The sequence below is a fragment of the Gordionus sp. m RMFG-2023 genome, chromosome 1 (genome assembly GCF_954871325.1).
Source record: "Gordionus sp. m RMFG-2023 chromosome 1, tfGorSpeb1-WG-v2, whole genome shotgun sequence".
Classification (NCBI taxonomy): Eukaryota; Metazoa; Nematomorpha; class Gordioida; order Chordodea; family Parachordodidae; genus Gordionus; species Gordionus sp. m RMFG-2023.
The window spans coordinates 92,812,017-92,838,560 of NC_088775.1; the positions used below are offsets into that span (position 1 = coordinate 92,812,017).

Genomic DNA, 26,544 nt, shown 5'->3' on the forward strand with positions numbered 1-26,544 from the left:
TCTGAAATATAAAAATCTGGTCCACTTGGTGGAAACGAGTAAATAAAATTAACATTATTATTCTTCCCTATAATCCTTTTTTTTATCAAAATTTCCACTATATAATAATAATCTGAGTTCTATACAATCTATAATATTGTATACAATTTAATAATGTATGCAAAATAACTAACACAACAAAGTATCTAAATATTTTACAATTTTAACTCCATCCTCGGTTCTAAATACATTATTTGCAACGTGAATGGATCTGAAATTTTAGCAGTATTTTTTTTCAATACAATGTTTTTGTGAAGATATAAAAATCTTTTGTTGCTTCGGGTATGAAAGATATTTTTTTACTTCCTATTAATTTTAGGAAGAATAGGACTTTTATTGCCTAAGTTTTCTAAAGTGGGGATTAACATTTATTTCCCTTTATGATTTTTTTTTGGGGGGGGGAGGGGTAGATGCAAATTTTATTCCTATTAGATTTGATAAACACATAGATGCATGTATAGTCGCGTGCAAGAGGTGACATCTCCCATAGGACTATTAAACCCTTTGGGTTTGATAACAACGAGAGGTTCTTGGGAAAATTAACTGTTAATTTCATCAATATCTTGGGTAGGGTTCCTTAAAGAAATTACGTCATAGGAGTTATTTTCTTGACCTGGGTATTACCGGAAGCATGTATAGAAATTAACTATGTCATAACTGGAGCTATACGTGAATGTATACTGAGATTTTAGCCGGAAACTGCCTTCATATTTTATATTTATTAATTTCAAATTAGTGACATTCAATGTTACTTGACCGAAATAAAATTCGATGAAACATTCAGTCAATGAAAATCACAATTCGGATGCATCGAGGATGAACGTAAAGAGAATGAGAATATATTCAATTGGACAGATTTTGAGAGGTGTGAAATATGCTGGACAGGTTGAGGAAAAAACTAGGTAACTACGAAATCGTTAAAATGTTTGAATTTATGATAGCCACTATTGGAAAATGGAAAGGTAAAAAACTAATTTTAGCACCTAGCGTTTTTAGACTATATAAGTTAAAGATTTGTATAGAAATTAAGAAATCATTTCTGGACTATCAATCTGTAATCCAAAGTGATCTAAATATTTATGATCAATGACCTTCAATAGAAGCTTAAGCAGTAAGGTAGGAATCTGGAGAGGCATGAGCAGGGAGAGTAAAATATGAGACAATAAACTAGAGAGATAATCCAGTATAAAGATTATCTATAATTTTTGAGGTCTCAAATAGTTCTTTAAGGGAAAACCCATAATTAAATTATCAAATACTTAATTAAGGTTTTTCTCTTTTGATTATATGGATGATTTCATCTATCCTTATATAAAAGAGAGCAGTTGTAAGTGTGTCACCTAGTTAAATTCCTGTTTGGACTTGATTGACATAAGTTAAGTTTAAGAAGAGTCGCATAGGCATGAGATACTGTGTGTATCAGGATAAGATCTTATAAAAGCCTGGGAAATATTCCTCAGAAGTGTATTGAATATGTTATTAATATTGTGCTTCAGAATAGAGGTCCGCTATTTTAAAATACTTTTTTAAGCCGACATCAGCCCCCTACCCGCCCGCTTATAATTATTTTAAAAATATTTACTCATTCTTCCATTTATCCATAAATTTATTTTAATCAGCCTGGTCGCCATATATTTAAAAATTATTTTATGGCTTGTTTATTAGTTTAAAAATTTTTACTATTTGATTGATAATTTTAAAATTTTTTAACGTTAATAACACTTTTTACCTAAATAGATAGACATTACTTTTGTCATTCACTTAATATTGCTGCATGATTGAAAGAAATATAAATAAATTCTTCTCATTTTTTTTAATGATCTTCTAAATAGTGATTTATATTTATCTAAGTAGTTAAGTATTAATTAGTTAGTGTTAGAGGTTAAAATAAATATTTTGTATATTGTTGGTGTTGAATATTATTACAATGTTGGTAATAATGCATAAAATCTTAATTGCTTTTATCATATTACTCTGGGTCTTTTTTTCTAGTTACTAAGTGATTCGTTTCTAATGTGGTATTCTTACCGTATAAATAGCTCAAGGCTTGAATATTTTTGCAAAATTATTTCTTCTAAATATTTTTAGGGTTTTTGTTAAATTAATTTACCTAACATAATATATTCTGCTATGAGTTCATCGCGAGTAGCGTGGTTATGACTGTAAATTAACCAACATCTATTATTTGTGTGTCTATTAAAATTAAGAATATTGATCCTACTATTGAGAGCATTCGATTAATTTAAATGAGCAATATTGATCAACTTCTAATCGTTTACATACAATTCAATGGAAGATAATCTTTTAGAAATTGAATATCTCAGAATAATTTCTTTAATTCCTCATCTAGTTCCATCATGTCATCTAATATGAAAATCTATCCATTATAGAGTTTTATGAAATGGGTTAGTCCTTTATATTCTCTTCTTCAAGAATTATCGATTTGTTAGGCCTACAACAAATTTTTATGTTCAAGTATAATAGATTATTTGCAGTAATAATGAACGTCAACCACTCAGTATTATCAAAATATTGATAATTACCCAACTCAATGAATATGCAATTCAATAAAATTATCTTATTGGGATAAACATATTTAAAGATAAACAAGTATAAATGATTAAAGGTTAAAAGATGTGGGTCAGGATTAATTAAATATATGAGAGGTATTCCAACTCTAACCTCTATATTAAAATTCAAATTAAGTCACTAGAATAGATATAACAATATTTAAGATAAAACCTAAATCCTTATGAAATGGTGAAAGAATTATATTAAATTGCGGAAATTAATTATCTTAGAATTTTCCTAAATATATTCTGTAGCTAATAACAATAAAGAATTAGTCTCAGAACTGGTCCGAAGGGTATTTCTTTTTTCTATTATACATTAAACTAAAATTTAGTAAAGGCATTACTTTTTTAAAAAGCAACGTTAAATAAGGAAACAAGTATTTTTGAAGAGTAACCGTTAGTGTCAAAACGACCAGATAAGATTAAAACCAAAATAAGATTATATAAGCCTAAGGAATTTGCTCATAGTTGACAGAAATGCTAAGACATTTATTTGCCAAATCTGTGTGCTTACATAATAATATTTTAGCTAAAATCTTAATCGGACCGTTTTGAAAAATAGACTTAAAACGAGTTTTAAAAACACTAGTAACATACAAGTAAAGAGTCTTGTCCTCTTCAAATAACGTTAACAGCAAATTTAAAACAAATGCATTTTAAAATATAATAATGTTAATTTGTTTCTGTGTACATCAGATTGATGATTATTTTTACAATATTGCAAATAAAGTATTTATCTCCCCACTTAGCATAAATTAAGACGTGATCTCTATTATTGAGGTCTTAGAAACCAATATATTAATTTATCAAAAAATGACCAGCCTTACACAATATTATTTTGGATATAATCAATAGGGTCGTTTCACCCAAATCTAGCTTTTTAACAACACTACCTTTCATCGCATACATTATCAATTAGTTTGATATGAAACTCTTAAACTAATTGAGAGCGGTTAGCGCATCATTACTAATATACCCTAAAACAAATCAATAAAACAATCCATTTTTATTCATAATTATATTTATTCATAATTATATTTATCTATCCATTAAAAAAAATATAAATATTATAAATCATAATTATCCCGCTTCACATGTTCTTCATTCCCACAGGTCCATTCTTTATTCCTCCCAGCTGACATCTTCTCCAATTAATCCAATATCTTCACTCCAAAATAGTTAACAAAGGAATCCTTAAAAACCAAACATGTGATGATCACGTTTTCCCCCTATCCACCAGGAAAACATAATTCCCCTGTCAGAAAATAACTGACATTTGATGTATTAAATTAAATTTATTCCTTCTTTTTTTCAACAGCTACAACCAGCGTCTACATGACAGAATTTTCACTGGATGCAAACCTCCTTCAAAAACCTAAGCCTACCCCCCTAAAAAATCGCCACCTTCGGAAGAGGTGTCATCATTAATTTTACCTTTTTATTTATTGATACTCTTTTCAAAGAATTTACAAATGATAACTTAAATTAATCTGTATCTACTACCAACTATCTATATTTTGTGATTAAAAATAATTTATTTTTTAGATATTAAATTCAATTAAATCCTCCATTATTTACAATGAATTAGTTATTATGGCATTATGAGCTTGCTAAAATATCTAAACCTTTTAAATTACATTTAAAAGGATAGTTTATTTGGAAAACAATGTGTATGATTGTTTGCAATATATAGATTTGGTCGATGAATTGTATTATAATAATACTATAATAAAAGTATAATTTTTACAGCAATAAATTTAGTCCTATTTCATCTCAAAATATAATAGATAACCCACCAAAAAATTTATCCTACCCCCAATAAAGCAGCTTCCTACCCCCTCAAAAAAATAGGATGCAAACTGTTCCTACCCCTCCCGCTCATGTAGACGCTGTGCATGCCTTTAAAAGGATAGTTTATTTGGAAAACAATGTGTATGATTATATAGATTTGGTCGATGAATTGTATTATAATAATACTATAATAAAAGTATAATTTTTACAGCAATAAATTTTGTCCTATTTCATCTCAAAATTTAATAGATAACCCCCCAAAAAATTTATCCTACCCCCAATAAAGCAGCTTACCTCCTTCCCCTAAAAAAAATAGGATGCAAACTGTTCCTACCCCTCCCGCTCATGTAGACGTTGGCTACAACACAGGTTAATATAATATAATTTCACCTCTTCATTGGACGATGATTAATATTCATAAATCTATCTAATTGTTAATTATTATAAATATAAAAGATTTAATGAAATTTTTAGGATGTATTTTACTAATTTATCTTCTATTTACAGTTTTTTTTAATCACAATTGTATCCTGTCTAGTAATAATTATATAATATTTTTTCTTGAAATTTTAATTATGTCATAATTTGGAGACTTTGATTTGTAAAATTTGATTTTGGGTAAAGTCAGTATGTATTGCATTTGATGAGTCATTTTTATTTTTATAATTTTATGTTTTAGTTAAATTGGTGAGTCATTGTTATTTTTATAATTTTATGTTTTAGTTTAATCGCGTTAAAATTTTATTTTTAGATTTATAAAAGTTAATTATTGTAAAGTCATTATGATGATGGGGTTTAATTATTTATTTGTGATGATTATTGTTTCCCTATAAAAGGGAAGCGAAATTTGTAAATAATCAATTCATTTCTTTTTTGAATTCATTTTTTTCTGAATTCATTTTTTTTGAATTAATTTTTTTTTAACAACTAATTTTTTTTCGATTATTATTAAATTATTATAAAATTATATAAATATATTGGATTGAAATAAAATTATTATATTCGGAGTTTTGCTTTTTACCCGGACTTGTACGGCACAACGTAATAAATTATATTAACTAATGTTATTAAATAATTAAATATATTCTATATATAATATATGACAGGAATTACTCTGAGTTACTAGGAAACTTAGACAGTTAACTCAGAATTAATTTATATTTTTAAGATAAAATTAGTTTTATATTTTTAATTCATTATTTTATATATCTATATTATAAAATAGTTCATCATTTATTTTATAAAAAGATATTCAATACATTTTATTTTTATTTCATCATAGAATAATATTTATCTTATTTTATCTAAAAATTTATATTTTGTTTTACGTTAATATTCTAATTTATATCTTATTTAGGTTATATATTTTAATATATTTTTATATTATTCTAGTAAGTTAATAATAAGGAGATAAAATTATTATATATGATGATATTATTATTTTGAAGAAATTGATTTTATCCAGAAATTCGATATCTAACATTTCTATAAGTGTACTGGACTATTTTATAAACATATGATTGTTAAGTCCACAAAATTTGAAAGCCCTTAAATGGATAAATCTTTTTCAAAGTTAATTCAATTATAATTTCATCTAAAAGCTTTTTAAGTAGTGTTAATTACTTTGTTACAAGTTGTATGTATTAAAACCTTTTTTGCAAGAAAATTGCATTAAAATATAAAAAGGCTATCATTGATTATTCCAAAATTTTTGCCCAACTCCGTAAATTTTCCTTAACATCGGCTCAAAAAACGACAAATCCCCCACAAGACAAAAATTATAAGCCAATAAACATTGTTTTATCAGGACCCGATAGAAAATTAACTTTCCCCTTCGTATCACAGCAACCAGTCAAGGGTGGTGGTAAACTTAAAATGGCTAGACAATATTCACAGGAATCACAGTCATCATATGGTACAAAATGCTATTTAAGGTAATCCAAATTTCCTTTACATATTAATTTTGTATAGGTTCGGGGTTTAGAATCTTGAAAATGATTATGCTTTCAGTAGATGATTCAGTTCATTTTTAAACAAATAAAAAAAATTATCTGTTTATTTATACATTTTATTAAATATTCTTACAATATATTTAAACAGTTAATCAACAAATAAAATAATTTATATTAAAAATCTAACTATTTATATTAAAATTTTGTGAATATTTACATCTTAAAACAAATATAGATCAGATATATATATATATATTTTTAAATGATACTAATACATTCATTTTTAAAAAGTTTATTTGAAGCACATTATTTAAAATTAACAAATTATTTAGTCACCCTCATAATCAAATCTACTTTTTAGAATTTTACTTTCAAATTTTTTTAAGTGACCTTACAAATGATTCAAGGAATTTTTCTTAGTTATTTTCTTTTTGAGAACTCAATTATAATAATATTTATTTTTAAAATGTTTTATTTAAAGTTTTTATATAAATTTATACCTTTGTAATAAATTACTGTAAAGATGAAAATAAGTGGAATTTTCCCAAAAAAATAAACCTGCAAGATGAAAAGGGATGGGGCAAGGGGGGGGGGGGGGTGATTTAACAATGATTCCTTTGCACATTTATAACAGGTCTGGGAAAAGCTAACCAGGTTCTCTGATAGATAAATAAATATATAAAATAAATTGAAACTTTTATTTTAATCACATTTATTATTTTTTTTGGGGGGATGGGGGCAGAATCCTCAGTGAATTTAATTACCTTTCTGGATTTATGTTTCTAACCTGCATCTTCATGATAATAAAAAAAAATTTGAAAGCAACGCACCCAGATTTACTCCCTAACCCTCAATTTTATTCTTCCCACCCCTGCCACCTCCCATATTTTGTACCCCTAAAAAAATATATAGTCAAATTACTCCTAACCATTCTCCTTTCCACCACCTTGTACACTGTATGTTTCTTAGTTGTTTTTTTTTAAATTGTAAAAATTAAATTCATGTGAACAAAATTCTTTAAAAAAAAATTTAAATTGATGCTAAAGAAAACAAAACTAAAGATTTATTTTGAAGAGATGATATAGGAAACAAAAGAAAAGGATTTATAATCAGGTTCATCTTTTGGAACAATATAACCTAACAAATGAAATGGAATTTTGATGTCTATAGATTCAAATATTCTTAACTCATTCCTTATCATGAATATAACTATTCAAGATTAATAAACAAATAAGATATATATGCCTTATATTATTATTTATTTAAATTACAATTGCAATATCGGAAAGGGTAAGTTCCACTCATTTAGTTAAACTACAACTGAGTACAAGGTTTGTTGGTATCCTTGAGAAAAAAAATTGGCATAATTTTATGAAGGGTGGGCCTTCATAAAATTCACGTTCGCTCATTTTGGGCAGGTCTATGACCAACGTGCTAGATAAGATAAGAAATTGATTTTGAAAAAAAACAGCTGACCTGGTAAAATGGCGGGAACCCCTAAACACCTTAAAAATATTAAGGAATGTCAATCTTAGAGTTAAACCATAATTCTAAGGACAAATTAGATTTTTTTCCTAATTTTTTTTATACTTTCTAACATTTTTTCTTCATTCATTCATCCTCGAATATTCCAGAAATGAAATTGATCTAGAAGATAATTAATAAATCATTATCTTGTCTCATATTTCGAAAAGTGACCATAACCACCTCTATAAAGTGAGCTCCTGCCCTGATTTGTGGCGTTTGCTTTGCTAGAAATTCCCCTTTAGGAGCAATTATCAGGAAGCCTATTAATTTGATAAAAGATACCCAATATCCCGGCTTGGTCCATTTTTGGGTCCTGTTCAGATTTTCGAAATAATATCGGGGTTGGTTCGCGCCTTCAGTTTTCTTGTAAATTATATAGTATAAATAAAGGATTCCATGTTTTTTGGGGAAAAAAATATGTCTACATAATTTTCATCTCGAATCCCAAAGACGATGCGTTCATTAAAAGTGCATACATCAATGAAAAAACAGCTGGGGACGCCATTTTGGATACCCATATCAATTTAAAAAATTTTTAATCGAGAAACCAATTTATTTACTATGCCATCGATAAATGAGGAAGCAAGTTATCAATTTAAATGGTTAGTCTTTAAGCATGAAGATAATTTACTAATATGGGTTGCCAAAATGGCGGGTCCAGCTGATTCGTATTCAACCGACGCTTTCAAACGCATTATTATTGAATGCATCGTCAGTTTAGGTATTATGTCATTGCTTCGAAACATAAATTTATGTGGCTTTTTTTTTAATTAAAAAGAAAAATTTCTTCCCTTCATTCTTTTTGTTTTTCTATTTTATTATATATTATATTTTATTGCATTTTTTTTAAAAAAATCTATATTTGTCGTAAAAATAATTTTTGAAATTAATGAATTTTTCGTGCTTGGCATGCCAATTAAAAGCATTTATATCCGAATTTCATCTTTATAACCTTCCTCGAGAAATGAACGAACTTTATAGATTTTTTTATTTTTTAAAAAGAAATCAATAATAAAAAAAAATGATTATTTTTTAAAAGTTATTAGATAAGATTTTGATCATTCATTCCATTTCTTTCTTTCCTTGAGGATGGTTCCACCGAAGTAGAGTCAGGCATTGGGTATATATATATATAAAGGAGTCAAAAGGTCAAGGAATAGAAGAAAAAAAATTTTTAAACCCTTTTTTAACCTTATTTTAATTATATGTGAATAATTTTTTATTACCTCCTCCCTGAAGAAAACCCTTAAGATACGTCAGATATCTAAAATCATTCTTCCTAACCGGGTCAAGTACTTGATATCCGACCCGAACCGATTAACGGAATCTACTAATCTATGCCGGAAAAATTATTTATTTTTTTTAAAAAAAACAAAAATTTATTATTAATTTTTAAGAAATATTTTTTTTATATTATAAAATAAAATCGATTTAAGAAAAAATTTAAAAAAATTATCACGACATTTAATTATATAAAATTAAATATTTTTGAATATACAAAAAATAAAATGGAGGAGGGGGGAGGGTGCGATTAGCATGGCGAAAAAAAGATAACAGGTGTTTCCGGCGAGATTAGGAAAAGGAATTTGCTTCAGATTTAATTTTTGCTACGTGGAAAGGTCACATTCGCGGGATCTTTATATTCGTAGAAGAATACGTGAAATTGAATGTAAATTTGTTAGCTTTTTATTGTATGAGACCGAGGCTAAATATAACGGATTTTATAAAAGGTCCTTATGGTCTTAGAGTCTTCTATATGTGTAATGATTTTTAAAAAATCAGTTTTTTTTATAATTAACAAAAACGGGGGTAGGTTAGTCGAAACGCAAACCGGGGTACTTTGAATCATTTCCCATTATTAAAATTTTTACGCCAATTTGATTGTATCAGTAATTTTATTTTAATTTTAAGGCTATAGATTATCAAACAAAAATTTGCTACGAGGGGGAAATGATTTTATCTTTAAAATCCTTTATTTTATAATTATATGAAAATTATGTGGATATATTTTTTTTTCCCCAAAAAAACATGGAATCCTTTATTTATACTTATATAATTTACAAGAAAACTGAAGGCGCGAACCAACCCCGTATTATTTCGAAAATCTGAACAGGACCCAAAAATGGACCAAGCTAGGATATTGGGGTACACGGGTCTGGCCATATTTTAATTTTTATAAGATATACCCGGGCCGGACCGGACTTCTTAAAAAATATCCGGGCCGGGCCGTATATTTTAAAACCAAATATTTGAATATCGCCCCTTATTAGCTAGAAAAAATCAAAAATAAATATAATATTTATTTTTTTTAAAAAAATCGTTTCTGATATTTTTTAATTGTATATAAATACAAGAGACCTGCATAGGTACTATTCGCACGGTTCGGCCCGGATTTTTTCAAATATATATTAACATTTATTTTTGTATTTTATAGCTAACAATGACGATTTCAAATATTTGGTTTTAAATATACGGCCCCTGCACGGTCTCTGATAAGTACCCTATAAAAGTTTGACTAAATATATAATTTTACACTGAGATTATTTGAATTAAAACTATAAACATTTAAGGATATCATACAATTATCTTTATCACCTCACCACTACGATAATGTACGCTAAATTTGGTTATATCAGTTTAATTATTTAATAATTAAAAAAAAAATTTATAAATTAAAAGATTAAAAAACTTTAAAATAATAATTTTAAAATGAAAATTTTTTAAAAATTTTTGCGTGAGAATTATAAAATTAATATATGTTAGGGCGACAAAATGTTCTTTTTTCAACTTTAAATCATTTTTTGCCATTATTTGGAGTAAAAACCCATATAATAAATATTACAAAATAAAATCTTTAGTGAGATAAAATATTTTTTTGTAACGCATTCATCATCGTGTGTCATCATAATTTATCTTATATTGTAAAATGAATAAATAGCTTAAAAATTTCTCCTAAAAAAAAAATAAAGTCTCACTTTACCCCCTGTTTCGTTTTGCCCCTTGGTATCCCCTATATTATGTATAGCAATAACTTTGCATATATGTTATAAATTTATTAAATCAATAAAAAAAAACTATTATAATTTTATTTTGTTGGATTTTGAGGTAAATTGATGATTTGTTTAGAAAGGAGAACAAAGTTTTAGATGGATAGATGGAAAAAAATAATTACGAAAAAAAAAGATGGTGGATAAAAAAAAATCGATATTTAGCGCTTTAACCTTCTTTTTCTACGAGCGAAAGATTCTACGTAAAATAATTATGGACATAATCTTGGTAGGGATTCTTCCTTCCTTCCTTCCTTCCTTCCTTCCTTCCTTCCTTCCTTCCTTCCTTCCTTCCTTCCTTCCTTCCTTCCTTCCTTCCTTCCTTCCTTCCTTCTCTACAGGTCTCTGATTTAAACTAACGAATATTGGTTTAGGTTCAGAAGTTTTCTTATTTTGGCCTGTGTGACCTAAATATATTAATTTATTTTATTTTTTTAAGAAAAAGAAAAATTTCAATAAATTTATAAAATTTGTGAAACACATGGCCAAAATCTTCCATCCCCATTTTTGATTAACTTGAGATTTAGCTATCCATCCAAACCTATGTGCCATCTGTGTCCAAAAATCATCCAGGCTTGCGTTATACTTTTTTTCTGGATAACATATTGAATTATCAGTTTTTAAAAAATCGGCTCAAATCGAACCCTTTAACCGGTTCGACCCGGCCCGAAATCGCTAATATATCAGGGCCAACAACATCCCAAGTCTCATAGAGGTTGTTCCACGGTATCGAATTTAATTCTTTATTTTCTTCCGAGAATATAAATTTGAGAGAAAAAAAAAATAATCTTAAAAAATATTATTTTTTAAAATTTTTTTTTATAAGGCTATGTATGCGCGGCCTAAATATTAAAAAATATAAAATTAATTTAAAAAAATAAATAAAGAAAAGAAAAGAAAGAAAGAAAGAAAGAAAATTTTCAAGATAAAAATAAAATTGTTTATTTATTTAAAACATTTGTTTTTTTTTTGTTTTTTTGAATTTACAAAAAAAATTCCGGCAATTATTAAGATTCAAATCTTGTTCAGGGATCTTCACTACACCGCATTCCATTCACATTTAGCACTAATTTCCGCTAAATGAATTCTGGGTCAGGTGTTAAAGTTTGAGTGGTTGACAAACTAGTTTTACGGATAAGGTTAGGTTCCGCCTCACGCTTCTGGTTCTGAGATTTGAATTCGTAGATTCAAATATTAGGGATTTGAGGATAAAAGTTAATCTTAACCCATTAAATAGTCGAGATTTTTCTAGTGGATAAAGATGCTCAATTTTTTTTTTTCCAAATTATATTGATTAATGCTCAAATACGATATTCTAAAAAAAAAAATCAGCCGAAAAAAAATAATCCTAAATAGAAAATCTAGCCTGATGCATATCTGCACAGTTAACCATTAAGAGGTTAATAAAGTCCCCCCCCCCCGCCAAGGCCACACTAGCAGCATCAACAAAATTGAGCTTAACAGAAGCTATAGGTTATTTTTTTTTTGGTTTAATTATTTTTTCCTGGAATTCGGAAAATTAATTTTTTTTTAAAAAAATGTAGGTTTCTTGCTCTAAATATTTTTTTTTTTTAAAAAATGGCTGTTCCATTTCCTGTTTCTAAATATTTATTTATTTTTAAAAAAATGGCTATTCCATTTCCTGTTCCTAAATATTTTTATGGTTCCTATTTCGTTTTTTCTTGATATCTTGATTTCTTTTACGAGGGTTCTATTATAGAAGTTAGAAATAGAACAATGATAAACTATCCTCCTTTTAAAGTAACCTTTTCCTTCCCACCTATCACCCTATTTTTATTCCAGCTGAAAAGTTTAGCTACGACCGCTTGGCATTTTTTTTTTAAAATAATTTTTTAGACAAAAATATTAGGGATTTATATGCAAAATCGTATGATGATAATAAATTATTATTACATTAACAAACGTAATCAAAATGGCGAACAGCTGACTTCCACTAGCGTTTCTAATATTTCGTAAAATTGGACAAACTCTATCTATACGGATCGAAAGATGATTTATATTTATTTTTAATAAAAAAAATATATTACTTTTGTATTTGTAAGTTTTCTTCAAATGCTTTCTTTGATATTTTGACTTGATTTGAAATATGGTTTAAAACTTTGTCGATTCAAATAAAATTTTAAAAAAAGCAGACGATAACTATTGTTAAATTCGTAACCAACTATTGGTTAGAGAGAAAATGTAAAAATTCCTGGCAAAAAAAGATGAGGATGTGAGTTTTCAAGTTTTTTATAATATAATTAAGAGTTCTTCTTTACAATCGAATATGTAGTAATATATTTTAAATGGTCTTTTATTTATAATTTGATATTATCTGTTTTTATTCTCTTCTCTTCTCTTCTCTTCTCTTCTCTTCTCTTCTCTTCTCTTCTCTTCTCTTCTCTTCTCTTCTCTTCTCTCTCTTCTCTTCTCTTCTCTTCTCTTCTCTTCTCTTCTCTTCTCTTCTCTTCTCTTCTCTTCTCTTCTCTTCTCTTCTCTTCTTCTTCTCTTCTCTTCTCTTCTCTTCTTCTTCTCTTCTCTTCTCTTCTCTTCTATTCTCTTCTCTTCTCTTCTCTTCTCTTCTCTTCTCTTCTCTTCTCTTCTCTTCTCTTCTATAATTTTTTTACTTTCAAAATTATGTTATATTTCCAAATTCTGAGCTAATTCTTACAAGAATAATTAATTATATTTTAAATTTTTTTATTGATTAAATACTTTCTTTTAATATATATATATATATATTTTTTTATCAGTTTTCAAAAAAAAAGCAGACGTAAAAAATAATATTAGCCACAAACAAGATTTTCATTTTTCGTTAATTTGTTCGTATAAAATAAAATTTAGGGGTGGTTGAACCGTTATAACCGCTCAGTTCCACTCCGCTAAATTTTAAACGGTTTTTACCCGTTTGTTCTCATGAATTCATATTGGCTTCCATTTTTTTTTAAAATTAATCACGTGGTTTATTTTTTTTTTAATTGGCCCAATAATAATTTTAAAAAAATTAAATTTCTTTAATTAAGGCCGTGTCCTAAATCAAAAAAATAATTTCGCAAAAGTTTTGCGAAATGCACAACTTTAGCGAGTTTTGCGAGATACGAAACATGTCCAGAATCATACATTTATTTTCAATTTTAAATTGTTTGATATGCATGATATACTATTTCTCTATTTTATATTATTTGAAGATACGACTGAGTCTAGAAGAAGGCATAGATTTTTAGAAGGACGGTATATATGATATGATTTATATTATATGTATTAATTCTAGAGATCAAGGAATTTTTAGAACATTTGATAGTATTCCTTCATATCCTGACAAATTTCGTCAGATGTTCCATATGCATGTGGAAACATTTAATTACATTCTTACAAAATTGGAATCTATAGACACCACTATAGTTATACATAAAAATTCTATCAGTATGAAGCATAGACTATATATAACACTCATGTATGATGATTATTTTTTTATATAATATCTATATATTTATAGATATTTGACAACTGGTATGAGCTTTAGAAAAATAGCTTTATATGCTAAGATTGGCAAAACATCAGTAAGTACAATAGTTACATCAACTTGTAGATTAATATGGATTGGTCTTCAACCCAAGCATCTCTGTTTACCAACAGTTGAACAGATGCTTGAAATTTCAGCAGAATATTTCAGGAAATCAGGTTTTCCTCATATAATAGGATCTATTGATGGAAAACATGTTAAAATAAAACAACCTAAAAAAAGTGGTTCCACATTTTATAATTATAAAAAATACAACTCCATTGTCATTCAAGGTATTTCAGATGATAAAGCTAGGTAATTATATATTTTCTAAATTTTAATTCTTTTCTAGATTCATGTTGATTGAAGTTGGCTTTCCTGGGTCTATCTCAGATAGAAGTATCTTTTCAAAGAGCCTATTTTATGAAGGAATGATCAATAAAATCATCAAGATACCCAATCCAAATTTTTTACCATCTACAGATATTAGAGCACCTTATGTATTTGTAGGTGATGATGCTTATCCCCTATTGGATTTTATTATGAAACCCTACAAAACTAATTTGAATGATAATAAATCAACTTTCAATACTAAATTATCAAAAGCCAGAGTATCAATAGAGAGATGCTTTGGCATCATGAGTGCCAAATTCAGACATCTTTACAAACCTTCAGAAACAAATATTACAAACACTATACAAATAGTTAAGGCTGACTGCCTTTTGCATAATATTATAATAGATCTTGATGGAAATCATAGCACAGATATAAATCATGAACAATACCCAATACTCAATTTTACCCAATCTCAGTTCCAGCGATGGACTGAAAGCTCTAATAATATTAGAGAAACTTTTAATTTATTTGTAAATAATTATATGTAAAATTTTTGTACACATTAATTTTTGATTCCCATAATCTTATATTTCTTAATTCCCATAACCTTATATCTCTTATGAATGTTTTCATTTGTCAAAGTTATATAATTTATTTATAAATATTCAATAAAAAGTGCAAATAAAAGTGTTGTTTTGATTACATTATATAAGTAAGTTATTTCTAATTAATTTAATGAGTAAGACAAATGACTAAATTTCAATAATTTTTATTATAAATAAATATACAAAATATGTTTAACATATTATGGTATTAAAAATTAAGATATAAAAATGTATAAATTAATTAAAAAAATACAGTATAAACTAAACTAACATTGTTGTTATAAATTTTAATTTAAAATCAAAAATTTCTTTATCAGTCATAATATTAAATTGAGCTTGATATGATTTGAAAAAACCCATAATATTATGGGGATCATCTCCTTGGGATGTATGTTTGGCAGCAAAACCTATTTTAAAAATTAATAATTATTAAATATATAAATGTACCCCTAAATATCTCCATTTTTTCATCTTCATACTTCTTAGATTTTTTAGCTTTAGATTTAGGAGTATCTAAATTCTTCCTCTTTGAGCTACATGGATTAATATTTTCTTTATTAAAAGAATTGTCTAACTATAATTAAATTAATAATATATACATAAAATTAATTTAACCTCTAAAATTTCTTTCTCATATATATCAGTAGGATTAACAATATCAGTTAAAAGATCATGTGTATTTAACTCGTAATCCTAATATATAGTTCATTATATACATTTCATGTTATAATACCTGTGATGATGTTTGTACATTCACCACATCTTGGATATTTTGTTCATAATCCTAAAATATTGTTATTATATAATTATAATTTCATGTTATAATACCTGTGATGATGTTTGTACATTCACCACATCTTGGATATTTTGTTCATAATCCTAAAATATTGTTATTATATAATTATAATTTCATTTTATAATACATGTGAAGATATTTGATCCAAACTAAAACTTGCCTCTGCATTCTTACAAATATCTTCCACATTATCTTTTAGCCAAAAATAATCTTCTATAAATTTCAAGTGCCTACTGCTTATCATAGCAGCACCAGAACCTATATAAAATTAAATTATAATATATTTAATAATATCATACCTGATTTTTTTGAAAGGGAATAAAATTTATTAAATTTTGACTTTATAGCTGTGAACTTTTTTTTTATTTGCTCATAGTTTAATTCATATATCTTCCCTATCTCTTCCCATTTTATTTTACTTGCTGCAGTGTCCCTATATTTGAGGTCGCTATTACACCAAAGAAATCTATGAGGCCTTATTTTTTCCATCAAATTAGATTCATTCGCCATCTTTTCGCACAAATTACAAAAGTTTAAAGAAAAAAAGATTAAAGTTTTACGAATCGTAAAATTTGTAAGAATCGTGTAATATGCGCAAAATCGAAAAAATCATTTAGGCCAACATTTTAATTTTCCGTTTAAAATGGCTTATATTTTTTTTTCGTTAAACTCGCGCAAATTGCGCGAGATTATTTTTATGCAATTTTTGATATTTAGGACATAGCCTAACATGAATGTTAAGAAATTATAAATTATATTTCAAATATTTTAAAATTGTGGTAATATGATGCATAGAATAATATTTTGACTGACAAGCGTCGCCGAATGCAAATCAGCTGGACCCGCCATCTTGGCGGCAACCTATATAGTAATTATTCTCATGTTAAAAACTACTATTAAATTGATAACTCGCTTTCCTTTTTATCTCGATGATCAGGCAATTCCTTATACTTCAGACATAGGAATAAATTGGCCTCTCGTTTAAATTTTTTTTTAAATAATGATACGGGTAATCAAAATGGCGTCCCCAGCTGTTTTTATTGATATACGCACTTTTAATGAATGCATCGTTAGTCTAGGTTGAACTTTCAGATGTATTCATAATGATTCAATTCTCTCCATTTTGAAAAATTTTGAGATTCGAGGTTCGGTTCCGAAACCCTTAAAAAAATGCATTTAAAAAATGTCGCTTCTGTTTGAAAAAAAAAAGAAGATTAAAATCCTCTAGGAGATAAGACGAAGCATATTTTACTCCGAAAGTGAAAACTGACCTCAATTTGATAATCTCGAAAAATAGGAAAATCGATCCAAACCATTTTATTTTATTTGACAAATGTTAATATATTTATGTACTCTAGGAAAATAAAAATAAAAAAACTTAATTATGAAATGCTAATTATTTTCGAAAAATAAAAATAATAATAATTAGATTGGTAATTTTTGAAAATCCTTGGGGGAGAAAAAAAAAATGTAATTATTAAAAAAAAAAATTATATGGCCGCCGACTTTGCGTTAGTTAGAAAAAAATAATAATTTTTCTGTCATTTGTAAGTGGCCACTTTCCTCCACACCATTTTGTTATGACAAATTCGGGGGCGGAAGTAATAATGCCTCGGTATGAACCAACGAAACTTGAATGAATCTAGTGGGGACCAATTCACCCCCCCCCCCCATCTAACATAGAATTTCGTAACCCACTTTTCAAAAATTTTAAGGACCAGTTTAAGCCTTTTTTGTCTACGTTTCTGAATACTATATATATTATATAGGTTTAAAAAGATTTTTTATCAAATCGAGTAACTTTTTATTGATATTTATCGGAGACATGCAAAGGTACCATTTGCTTGGCACGGCCTGGATTTTTCCTGAAACTCCTATTTGAAATAGAATACCTCATGAAACAATTCATGAACTCTTTTATATATATTCTCTAAATCTGACCCCCCCCCCCCCACCTCCCATTTATGTGCCTGCAAAAGATTATACTAGTTCCGTTAAAGCTCTGAGTTGGCATAAGATCTGGGTCATTCCTAAAGTTCAATTAAAATGGAGTCTAGTTCAGCTGAAAGAAAGAAAGCGAACCTGTTTCACTGGTCCCTACGCCCTGGGTAGAATAGGGTTGGTGGGACTAATTTAAGATTTACGAGGCAGGCCCCCTTTTCCAAATATTTTTTTTTATTTCGAAAAAAAAATAATTAATTCAAAATGGCGACTATCGGTTTGGTATACGATTTTTTTAAAAATCGCTCCCTTGCATTGTTACGAAAAGGTGAAAATGTGAGCACCTGCTATAATAATCAGGTGACGATAAGGATTATGCTCAAAAATTAAGGGTGTTACCCCTCATATAATATAATAATTAATTGTTTTTAAATCTATAATTCAATCATGTCAAGAAAGCTCTTATTTATATAAAATTACCACCAGGAATATATGGCGTTCATTATAATTTATAAACACTTCTATTATTAAATTGATATTTTAAATAAAAACCGAAATAACATTTTGAAGACAAAAAAAAAAGTTTTGTCTGGAAGTCGTCAAACAAGATTGGCATGTGTAGAAACAACGACTGGTCTAGAATATAAATTTTAAATAGCATGCCATTCTTTCATACAAAATGAGTAGTTGAATTAATACGGCTAGCATCGTCTGAGCGATATCTCAGCATCTTGCGCTTTTTGGCATTCAGCTGATGCTAAAAATTTCAGCACCTTTTTTTTTTATCTTTCCATATATCATGTTCTTAAATATATTATTTTAATTGTACGTATAATATAGCCAATCAGAAGCTAAAAAATTAGACGAAGAATTGATGGGGGAATACGCGTATACGTTGGAACAATTGATGGAATTAGCTGGTTTGCGTTTTTTCGAATAAATTCTCGAAAAATATTATTTTTAAACCGGAAATGGAATAAGTTTCAGATTGATAAGATAAAATATTTTTTTGTCGTATTAACAAGCGATAAGTGAATTCAATCGATATACGAGAAGTTATCGTAAAAAAATATTGATAAAATGTGAAGGATAATAATTTTTTTTTTTATCGTATGCTCATAAAAGTTAAAACATGTGAAAATCGTCTGTTTTAATAAACATGTATATATATATATATGTGTAAATAGGTCTAAGCTGCGCCGAAGCCATATTGTCATGTTACCCTTTAAGCCAGTTGAGCAAAGGAGGTCTTGTACTGGTGTGTTGTGGACCGGGAAATAATGGAGGAGATGGACTGGTTTGCGCCAGACATTTAAGATTATTTGTAAGTTATTATTTTTTTTCTTCCTTTTTTTAAAAAAAAACAATGTAAATACTATCTCTTCCTTAAAAGTCAGGAATAAAATCCCTTAGAATAGTGTGGAATTATTCCATTTGAGCCGAATCCAGATTATCAGCCCGAGAATCAGGTGATTTCTTGAGAACCCTTAGAAATATATTAAGATGATTGGCTTGACTCATGACATGATTTTGTTCAAAAAGATATTTTCTGTTACAATCTGGGATATATCATTATTAATATTGCATGATGATTAATATATATATTTTTTTTGTAATTGTATTAAAAATATGGAAGATGAATAAACTACAATTGAGACCAATTATTTATAAAGTCATAATTGGTATTTTATGATGTCAACCAGAGTTTTGGTATACCTACTGGAGATCCTTGTTAATATGTCAAAAAAACAAATAGAAAACCAAAGTTTTTTTTGTATCTATATTTCTTTTTTATAAAAAACTGTTTTTATTTATCTGTTTTTTTAAAAAGGGTTACAAACCATCCGTTTATTACCCCGTGCAGTCTAATAACAAATTTTTCTCCTCTCTCAAAACTCAAATAGCCAAGCTAGACATTCCTTTCCTTTCCTATCTTCCTCGCGAACATTTTCTCATCGAATCCGGTTTCGACTTTGTTGTGGACGCCCTTTTCGGTTTCGGGTTTTCGGCCAAAACGCCAAAAATTGGGGAACCCGCTGTTTCGCCCCATACGAATAGCATGTTCAGGCCTCCTTTCGATGACGTCATAGGCAAGATAGCGGCCCTCAAGATCCCGGTCATCAGTCTCGACGTTCCTTCGGGTAACATTTAATTAATTTTATCAAACATATGTTATATTCAAATCCGCGAAACCATTTTGTATTCACGATTTCGCGCATTAATTTAAAGGTTGGGACGTGGACGGAAGAACATCGCCATCCAGTTTAGGCGCTTACTGCATTCGGCCCGACGCCCTCGTTTCGTTGACGGCCCCGAAAGAATGCTCAAAATATTTTAAGGGAAGATACCACTTTTTAGGAGGGTAAGTAAAATATTTATTTGGCGCGTAGGCCGGGGCAACTTATAGCCCGCCTGATTTTCGAGTGTGTGTTTTCGGAGGAAAATGAGAAAAAAAAAGCGTAGATTTTTATTGGCATGGCACGCGGTGATTGGTGCAGATTTGCCGGAAAACATTTTCATATTTTGTTCTTAAATTTATACATGTTCAGCGTCAATATGTTATTTTTTTTCAAATTTAAATCATTTATTGGGCGTACCGGAAATGTATGCCGTCAATGCTTGGGAATGCATACCATATGAATTTCAGCCAATGTCTAATTAAAATCCATAATATTATCATAAAGTTTAACAAAAATTAAATATAAAAAATAATAAGTATGTAATATTCAAATTAAAATAATAATAATATTATTAACAATCTGGGATAATCATAATGAATGAATGCTCTCAATTTCCTCTCTTTTTCTTTCTATTCAACACCACATATATCTTTATATAATATGACAAATGGATAATATTGTTAGTAGGTTAGTGTCGAGAGGTGTTTTTTCGACACTCAATTAACACATATTTAGATTAACTAAATATCATTTTAGTGAAGATTTTGGCTAATGGATTCCCGAACCTTTGTGCCATCTATGGGCAAAATTTTAAGGCTCGCGTTAGATTTTTCTGAATAGAATATTGAGCTAGCCCTTTGTAAGAACACAAAAATGCCTTTTTTTCCCTAAGACAAAAACTGGAAAAAATTAACTTTATAACTTAATTTTAAAATTCGATTTAAACCAAGTAAGTCCAGATAGAAATTTTATAGAAGAAAAATATAAATTTCATTAAAATTTTAAAACTTCTGAAAGTTTTTAAACAATCAGAATTTCTTTTTTTAAAAAAAAAGATTTTCCCCCCAAAAATACACTGTTGAAGACTTTACTTAATTCGCTTAAATTCATGAATCATAATTATGGGTGCTAATCTTATTAATTGGATTATACGTTGTTTACCGAAGGGTTATGAGATAGATACCCTAAAGAAATATATTTACTTTGCCCCACTCAATGATATAATAATACCTAGACCGACGATGCATTTATAATAATTTATTAGGAAGCGTCGTTGAATGCAAATCAGCTGGACCCGCCATTTTGGTAACCAATATAGTAATTATCCTCAGGTTAAAAAAACTACTATTAAATTGATAACTCGCTTCCTTATTAATCTCGATCAGCCAATTCTTTAATAAAGTTTGCGTTAGACATAGGAATAAATTGGCCTCTCGTTTAAAAATTTTAAATTATGATATGGGTAACCAAAATGGCGTCCTCAGCTGTTTTTCATTGATGTACACTTTTAATGAATGCATCATCAATCTAGGTATTATTATATTTCATTGGTCCCACTAGAATTTAAGGAGGGAACATTAGGAAAAAAATGTTGAACTTGATTATACGCAATTCAAATGAAATATTCTTGATCATAATTATGGGTGTTAATTTTAATTTTATTGGTTCATAAATTTTAATTTTATTGGATCATACATCGTTTGCCGCAAAGGTTATTGAAATAGATACCCTTGAAAAATATATATTTACTTTCTTTTTGTATTTAACATAAACCTGGTCCCACAAGAGTCTAAGAAGAGATACATTTTAGAATATAAAAATATGAAAAATATTTTTAGAATACTAATTTTCAGAGTTGTTAAAGTAACTAGATATAAAAATGTGGTATCTGTATCTAGCAAGATTTTTGATAAAAGTATCTGTATCTGTATCTAGATTATATTTTAGAGGTATCTATATCTGTTTTTAGATACTTTTTAAGATACATTCTGATATACTTCTATTTAACGCTTTTTTATATTATAAATAAAAATACTTGAATGTAAAATTTATTTTATTTCATATGAGCATATAACTTAATATTAATATATATATTAAAAAATTATATATATATGTAAAATATTAAAACTTTTATATAAAAAAGAATATATAAATATTAATTAAATATTATGCCTGAGTTATCAACAACAAGCAAATTCTGATATTACAATCCATCTCAAGGAATTTGCCATTTTTAATTGCAATGGAATTGGTATTTTATTCTATTCTATTATATTAATTTTTAAAATTAATATTGATGACGAAAATGACGAAAATTTTCCATGGCCAATTTATAGACCATATTTTAAAATAATATTTCATCTGTTAGTAAAATGTTTGCCATGTCTACCAAAAAATATGCAAATTTCAGTTAGCATTACTTCAACTTGCAACATTGAAAACATTTAAGGGTATAGATACTAAATAAATGTTTACAATTTTAAATTTTAAGAGAAAACATCAAACACTCTTATTCCAAATAAAAAAGGGGAAGGAGAAAAAATCTATTAAAGAAAATATTGGACTAGGCTCATCGTCCATTGATTTTATTTCCAAGAGACCTCAGACTTTAACCCAAACCACTTTAGATGATTTAATAACTGATTTTATTATAGATAGCATTCAGCCATTTTCAATTGTTGAAAATCCTTCATTTATAAAAATGATCAAAACATTAGCTCCACAAAAAAATATAATTTGCGGACAAACAGTGGTTGCTGAATCTTCCAAAGATGGGAGAATGAAAAGAAAGAAATCATTAAAAGTCTAATAGAACCATCGATAATATGTACAACAGCAGATTGTTGGAGTGCATATCGCCGGTATAGCTAACATTTAAATTTGTATAATAATTTAATTACAAACAAATTATTTGAGCAGTTTTAAGAAATGTTAATTTTTAGTTCATACATAGGAGTCACTGCACACTATATAGATCCAACAAGTTAGGAAAGAAAATGTAGCGTTGGCTTGTAAAAGAATGACTAGTAGTCATACATATGATAAAATAGCAAAAAATTTACAAGATATAGCAAAGGATTATTGCATACAAAATAAAATCTCAAAGACCATTCATTACTAATAATGCCAAAAACTTTATTAAGTCTTTTAGGTTTATTTTATTATAAATATAAACATAATATTACTTATTTATGACAGAGTTTTCAAGCCAATTAAAAATATTAGTGAATCCATTGATGAGCTGAAAGATGAAGAAACAGTTGCACCAATATCAATATCAGATCTTTATACTACTACTCAGGATTTTGGAATATCAGAATCATAAACCTGTGAAAAAAAACCCAGTAATTTAATATCCAATTTTTTTCAGTATCCCTAGTTAATGATTTAAATTCTGATAATCAACAAATTTATAATAGTTTTTTTTAAAATGAATGCCGAAATTTTAGTATTTTTAAACAATATTCTGATATAAAAATGTTATTCATTAGATATAACACCACAATCCCTAACGAGGATGTCTTAATGACCAAAATTTTAAAAATATTTTGTTACTGAAATCTAAAATTTATTTATAATCATTTAATCATATATTATTTTATTAATGATATATAATAATTATTTATATTAATCATATATTATATTAATATCTAAAAATCATTATTTTAGTTATATTTTGATAAATGTAATATCGAGTCAATAAATTTTTTAGATCATTTCATGAATTTGCACAATAGAATCCTAATTTAGGTTTATTCAAACCTTATCTAAGAGTACAATAAAAAATGTATCTGTACCTAGATACATTTTAAATTGTATCTGAAATTGTATCTGTATCAAGATAACTTTTTAGAAGCTGTATCTGTATCTAGATAATTTTTTAGAAGATGTATCTGTATCTAGGTCCATTTAAAAAGTATCTTTTAACAACTCTGCTGCTAATTTTATCTGGTTATATTTTTTTTTTGAAGTAAAAATCGAAATAATGGCGAGCATTTTTTTTAAAAGGAAATTTGAATACTAGGATAGGTGAAAAAAAAATTGCGAATCGGCGAAGAGCATCTAAGGCGGGACGAATTATAGAGTCGGACAATAAAACCATCGCTATGAAACGGGCTTCCTCCCGTTACCCGAGATCCGATTACGAGCTTTTTAACTGCAGCAACTTTGATATACGCTAACGAAGCTGGAATTACCGCGGTAAAAGCTTTAATTCTCACCTCTCGCCTTCTTTCTCAGAATCTTCTTAATTATATATTTAGATTTATCTACCGAAATCTGATTATAAAAAGCCTATAATTTTTGGATAAATTGGAATTATTATCGAAAAAGGGATCTTGTACTTGTAACCTGATAAAAAAAATTATTATTGAATAGAGATCGATTCCGAAATTTATATCATAAACCTGAAAGAACGTTTACCAGTGATAAAGCCTTGGCGGCTTATTAAAAAATAATTACGCAAGACGCAACGCCTCCTTGCATTACGCTTTATCCAACAATAATTTGCCCGCTAAACCTTTCTGATTTAAATTTCACTGGATTATCGAAAGTGGAGCGACGTTAAAAATTTTTAGAGCAACTTGAATAATCAAAATCACGATGACGTTCGATCAGCTGGATCAATAAATTGTCAGCTGTTATACAAGAAAAAGGAATGAGGGGGGGGGGGGGGGGAGGGACAGGTCCAAGAAATATTTCGTTATTATATTTTTTCATTTCTATAATTGTATTTATATATAATTTTAAAGTATGTTCATGTTTATGCGGTTATAACTAATGATCAATTTATAGTCCAACAAGGCGGAAACCCATTTAGGCCGTTTTTCGGGGAATAAAAGATTCAAGTTTTTGATTGAGATTATAAGTTACATTATATTGCTTTAAATAAAAAAAACGAGTGACGCGTTTTCGAGTCTAAATAAAGATTTCAAAACGGGACGCTTTTTTTCGGATCTACCCGGTTATATGTTGTGATTGACGTTAGAGTGTTAAAAGCTGTCAATCAAGGATTATTATTATACCTTTATATAACATTCGGAAAAATACAGTTTTCTTCATACATTCGTTTTCGTTTATATTGTAATATTGTCTGTCATTGGGTATTCTGTAATTTCAGGATATTATATTCATGGTTGAAGTATTAAAATATAATAAATAATCAAATATGGACAGATTGCAACAGTATATACGTCATAGTGGGATTAGGAATCTCTAAGTTTTTATAATGTTTACCACGACTTGAGTTCACGACTTCAGTGAGTCGACTAACGACTCAGACTCTGAGTCAGAGTCGGGTGAACTCGACTTTTTAACAACACTATACTGGGGGTAGATTTTTAAATTTCAAAAATCTGATTTGAATTCCAAATTTTAACCATAAACTTTACCAATATAAAATTTATATATAAAAATTCATTAAAGAATACTTAAAATTTTTCTAGGGCAAAATTGTTTAAAATTCACAGTGTAGATGCTATGTACATTTCCGGTCAAAATCAAATTTTTTTTAATTTCAAAATTTTCTCACATTTAAAATTCGTAACAGTTTGTAACCAAAATCTGGAATCGCAGAAATTTAAAAACCAAAACAAACTTTTCAAAATTTTAGGGAGCATACCAACATTCTTTAAAAAAAAACCTAGAACCAGAACCCATAAAAAAATGAATGGAATTATAAATTAGTAAATATATTTTAAAATCGATTAAACGTAATTCTAGACGCTTCTTACCGCCAAGCCTGAAATGCAAATGCGACCTAAAATTACCGGATTTTCCTGGAGGAAGCCAATGCGTCGATCTAAACGAATTCTTAGCCAATAACACATGATGCTAATAAATTATAATCTTCCAATATTCCCACCCCCCATTCCATTTTATTTTTTTCTTTTATCCACTTTTGTTTTTTGGTATGACAAAATGTTAAAGGACATTTACATTTTAAAGTAATCTTCCATTTTTAAAAAAAAAAAAATTTATTGTAAAGTTTTAAAATTCTTTTCTATTCATTCTTCTTTATATAAAACTTTATAATTTTGTTCTTAATTATTCTCACAGCATAATAGGTGCCCTTCTTCCTGACATTTTTGTCAAATTTCAAAGGGTTCTTAAATATTAGAATATATTTATTTATCAATTTTTAAAATCAAATTATTTATAAAAACGCTAAACACGATAAAAATAAATCATAAATTTTTATAAAAATGTTATGATAACATATAAAACTAATCAATTTATCTATTTGATATACTATTG

General features: G+C 27.8%; 3 protein-coding genes across 5 annotated transcripts; 2 read left to right on the forward strand and 1 right to left on the reverse strand.

Moving 5' to 3' along the window:
- Positions 1-6,056: 6,056 nt before the first annotated feature.
- On the forward strand, positions 6,057-26,475 carry LOC135931475 (NAD(P)H-hydrate epimerase-like). Its single transcript, XM_065468608.1, has 6 exons — positions 6,057-6,337; positions 18,950-19,029; positions 19,297-19,433; positions 19,941-20,250; positions 20,339-20,471; positions 26,011-26,475. The coding sequence occupies exons 1-6, from the start codon at positions 6,279-6,281 to the stop codon at positions 26,117-26,119; spliced, it is 828 nt and encodes a 275-aa protein (XP_065324680.1). The 5' UTR covers positions 6,057-6,278; the 3' UTR covers positions 26,120-26,475.
- LOC135931473 (uncharacterized) lies at positions 14,047-15,391 on the forward strand. The gene is made up of 4 exons (XM_065468604.1): positions 14,047-14,160; positions 14,201-14,383; positions 14,426-14,746; positions 14,784-15,391. Exons 1-4 carry the CDS (start codon positions 14,078-14,080, stop codon positions 15,313-15,315), a joined length of 1,119 nt encoding a protein of 372 aa, XP_065324676.1. The 5' UTR covers positions 14,047-14,077; the 3' UTR covers positions 15,316-15,391.
- Positions 15,588-16,827, reverse strand: LOC135931474 (uncharacterized). Of its 3 annotated transcripts, XM_065468605.1 has the most exons (8): positions 16,729-16,827; positions 16,468-16,678; positions 16,296-16,426; positions 16,201-16,251; positions 16,106-16,156; positions 15,988-16,065; positions 15,820-15,946; positions 15,588-15,779 (listed from the first exon to the last, which is right to left on the reverse strand). In XM_065468605.1, exons 2-8 carry the CDS (start codon positions 16,676-16,678, stop codon positions 15,634-15,636), a joined length of 795 nt encoding a protein of 264 aa, XP_065324677.1. In that variant the 5' UTR covers positions 16,729-16,827; the 3' UTR covers positions 15,588-15,633. The 3 variants fall into 3 exon arrangements, with proteins under 3 accessions (XP_065324677.1, XP_065324679.1, XP_065324678.1); XM_065468607.1 differs by lacking the exon at positions 16,201-16,251; XM_065468606.1 differs by lacking the exon at positions 16,729-16,827 and having other exon boundaries at positions 16,468-16,704.
- Positions 26,476-26,544: the final 69 nt, after the last annotated feature.

Coding starts and splice junctions, on each gene's coding strand:
- LOC135931475 (XM_065468608.1), top strand. CDS start 6,279: ATGGCTAGACAATATTCACAGGAATCACAGTCATCATATGGTACAAAA. Junction 6,338..18,949: donor GGTACAAAATGCTATTTAAG/GTAATCCAAATT, acceptor CGTATAATATAG/CCAATCAGAAGCTAAAAAAT. Junction 20,251..20,338: donor CAGTCTCGACGTTCCTTCGG/GTAACATTTAAT, acceptor ATTAATTTAAAG/GTTGGGACGTGGACGGAAGA.
- LOC135931473 (XM_065468604.1), top strand. CDS start 14,078: ATGCATGATATACTATTTCTCTATTTTATATTATTTGAAGATACGACT. Junction 14,384..14,425: donor AGACTATATATAACACTCAT/GTATGATGATTA, acceptor ATATATTTATAG/ATATTTGACAACTGGTATGA. Junction 14,747..14,783: donor ATTTCAGATGATAAAGCTAG/GTAATTATATAT, acceptor ATTCTTTTCTAG/ATTCATGTTGATTGAAGTTG.
- LOC135931474 (XM_065468605.1), bottom strand. CDS start 16,678: ATGGCGAATGAATCTAATTTGATGGAAAAAATAAGGCCTCATAGATTT. Junction 16,157..16,200: donor ATGTACAAACATCATCACAG/GTATTATAACAT, acceptor ACAATATTTTAG/GATTATGAACAAAATATCCA. Junction 15,947..15,987: donor ATGAGAAAGAAATTTTAGAG/GTTAAATTAATT, acceptor ATTTAATTATAG/TTAGACAATTCTTTTAATAA.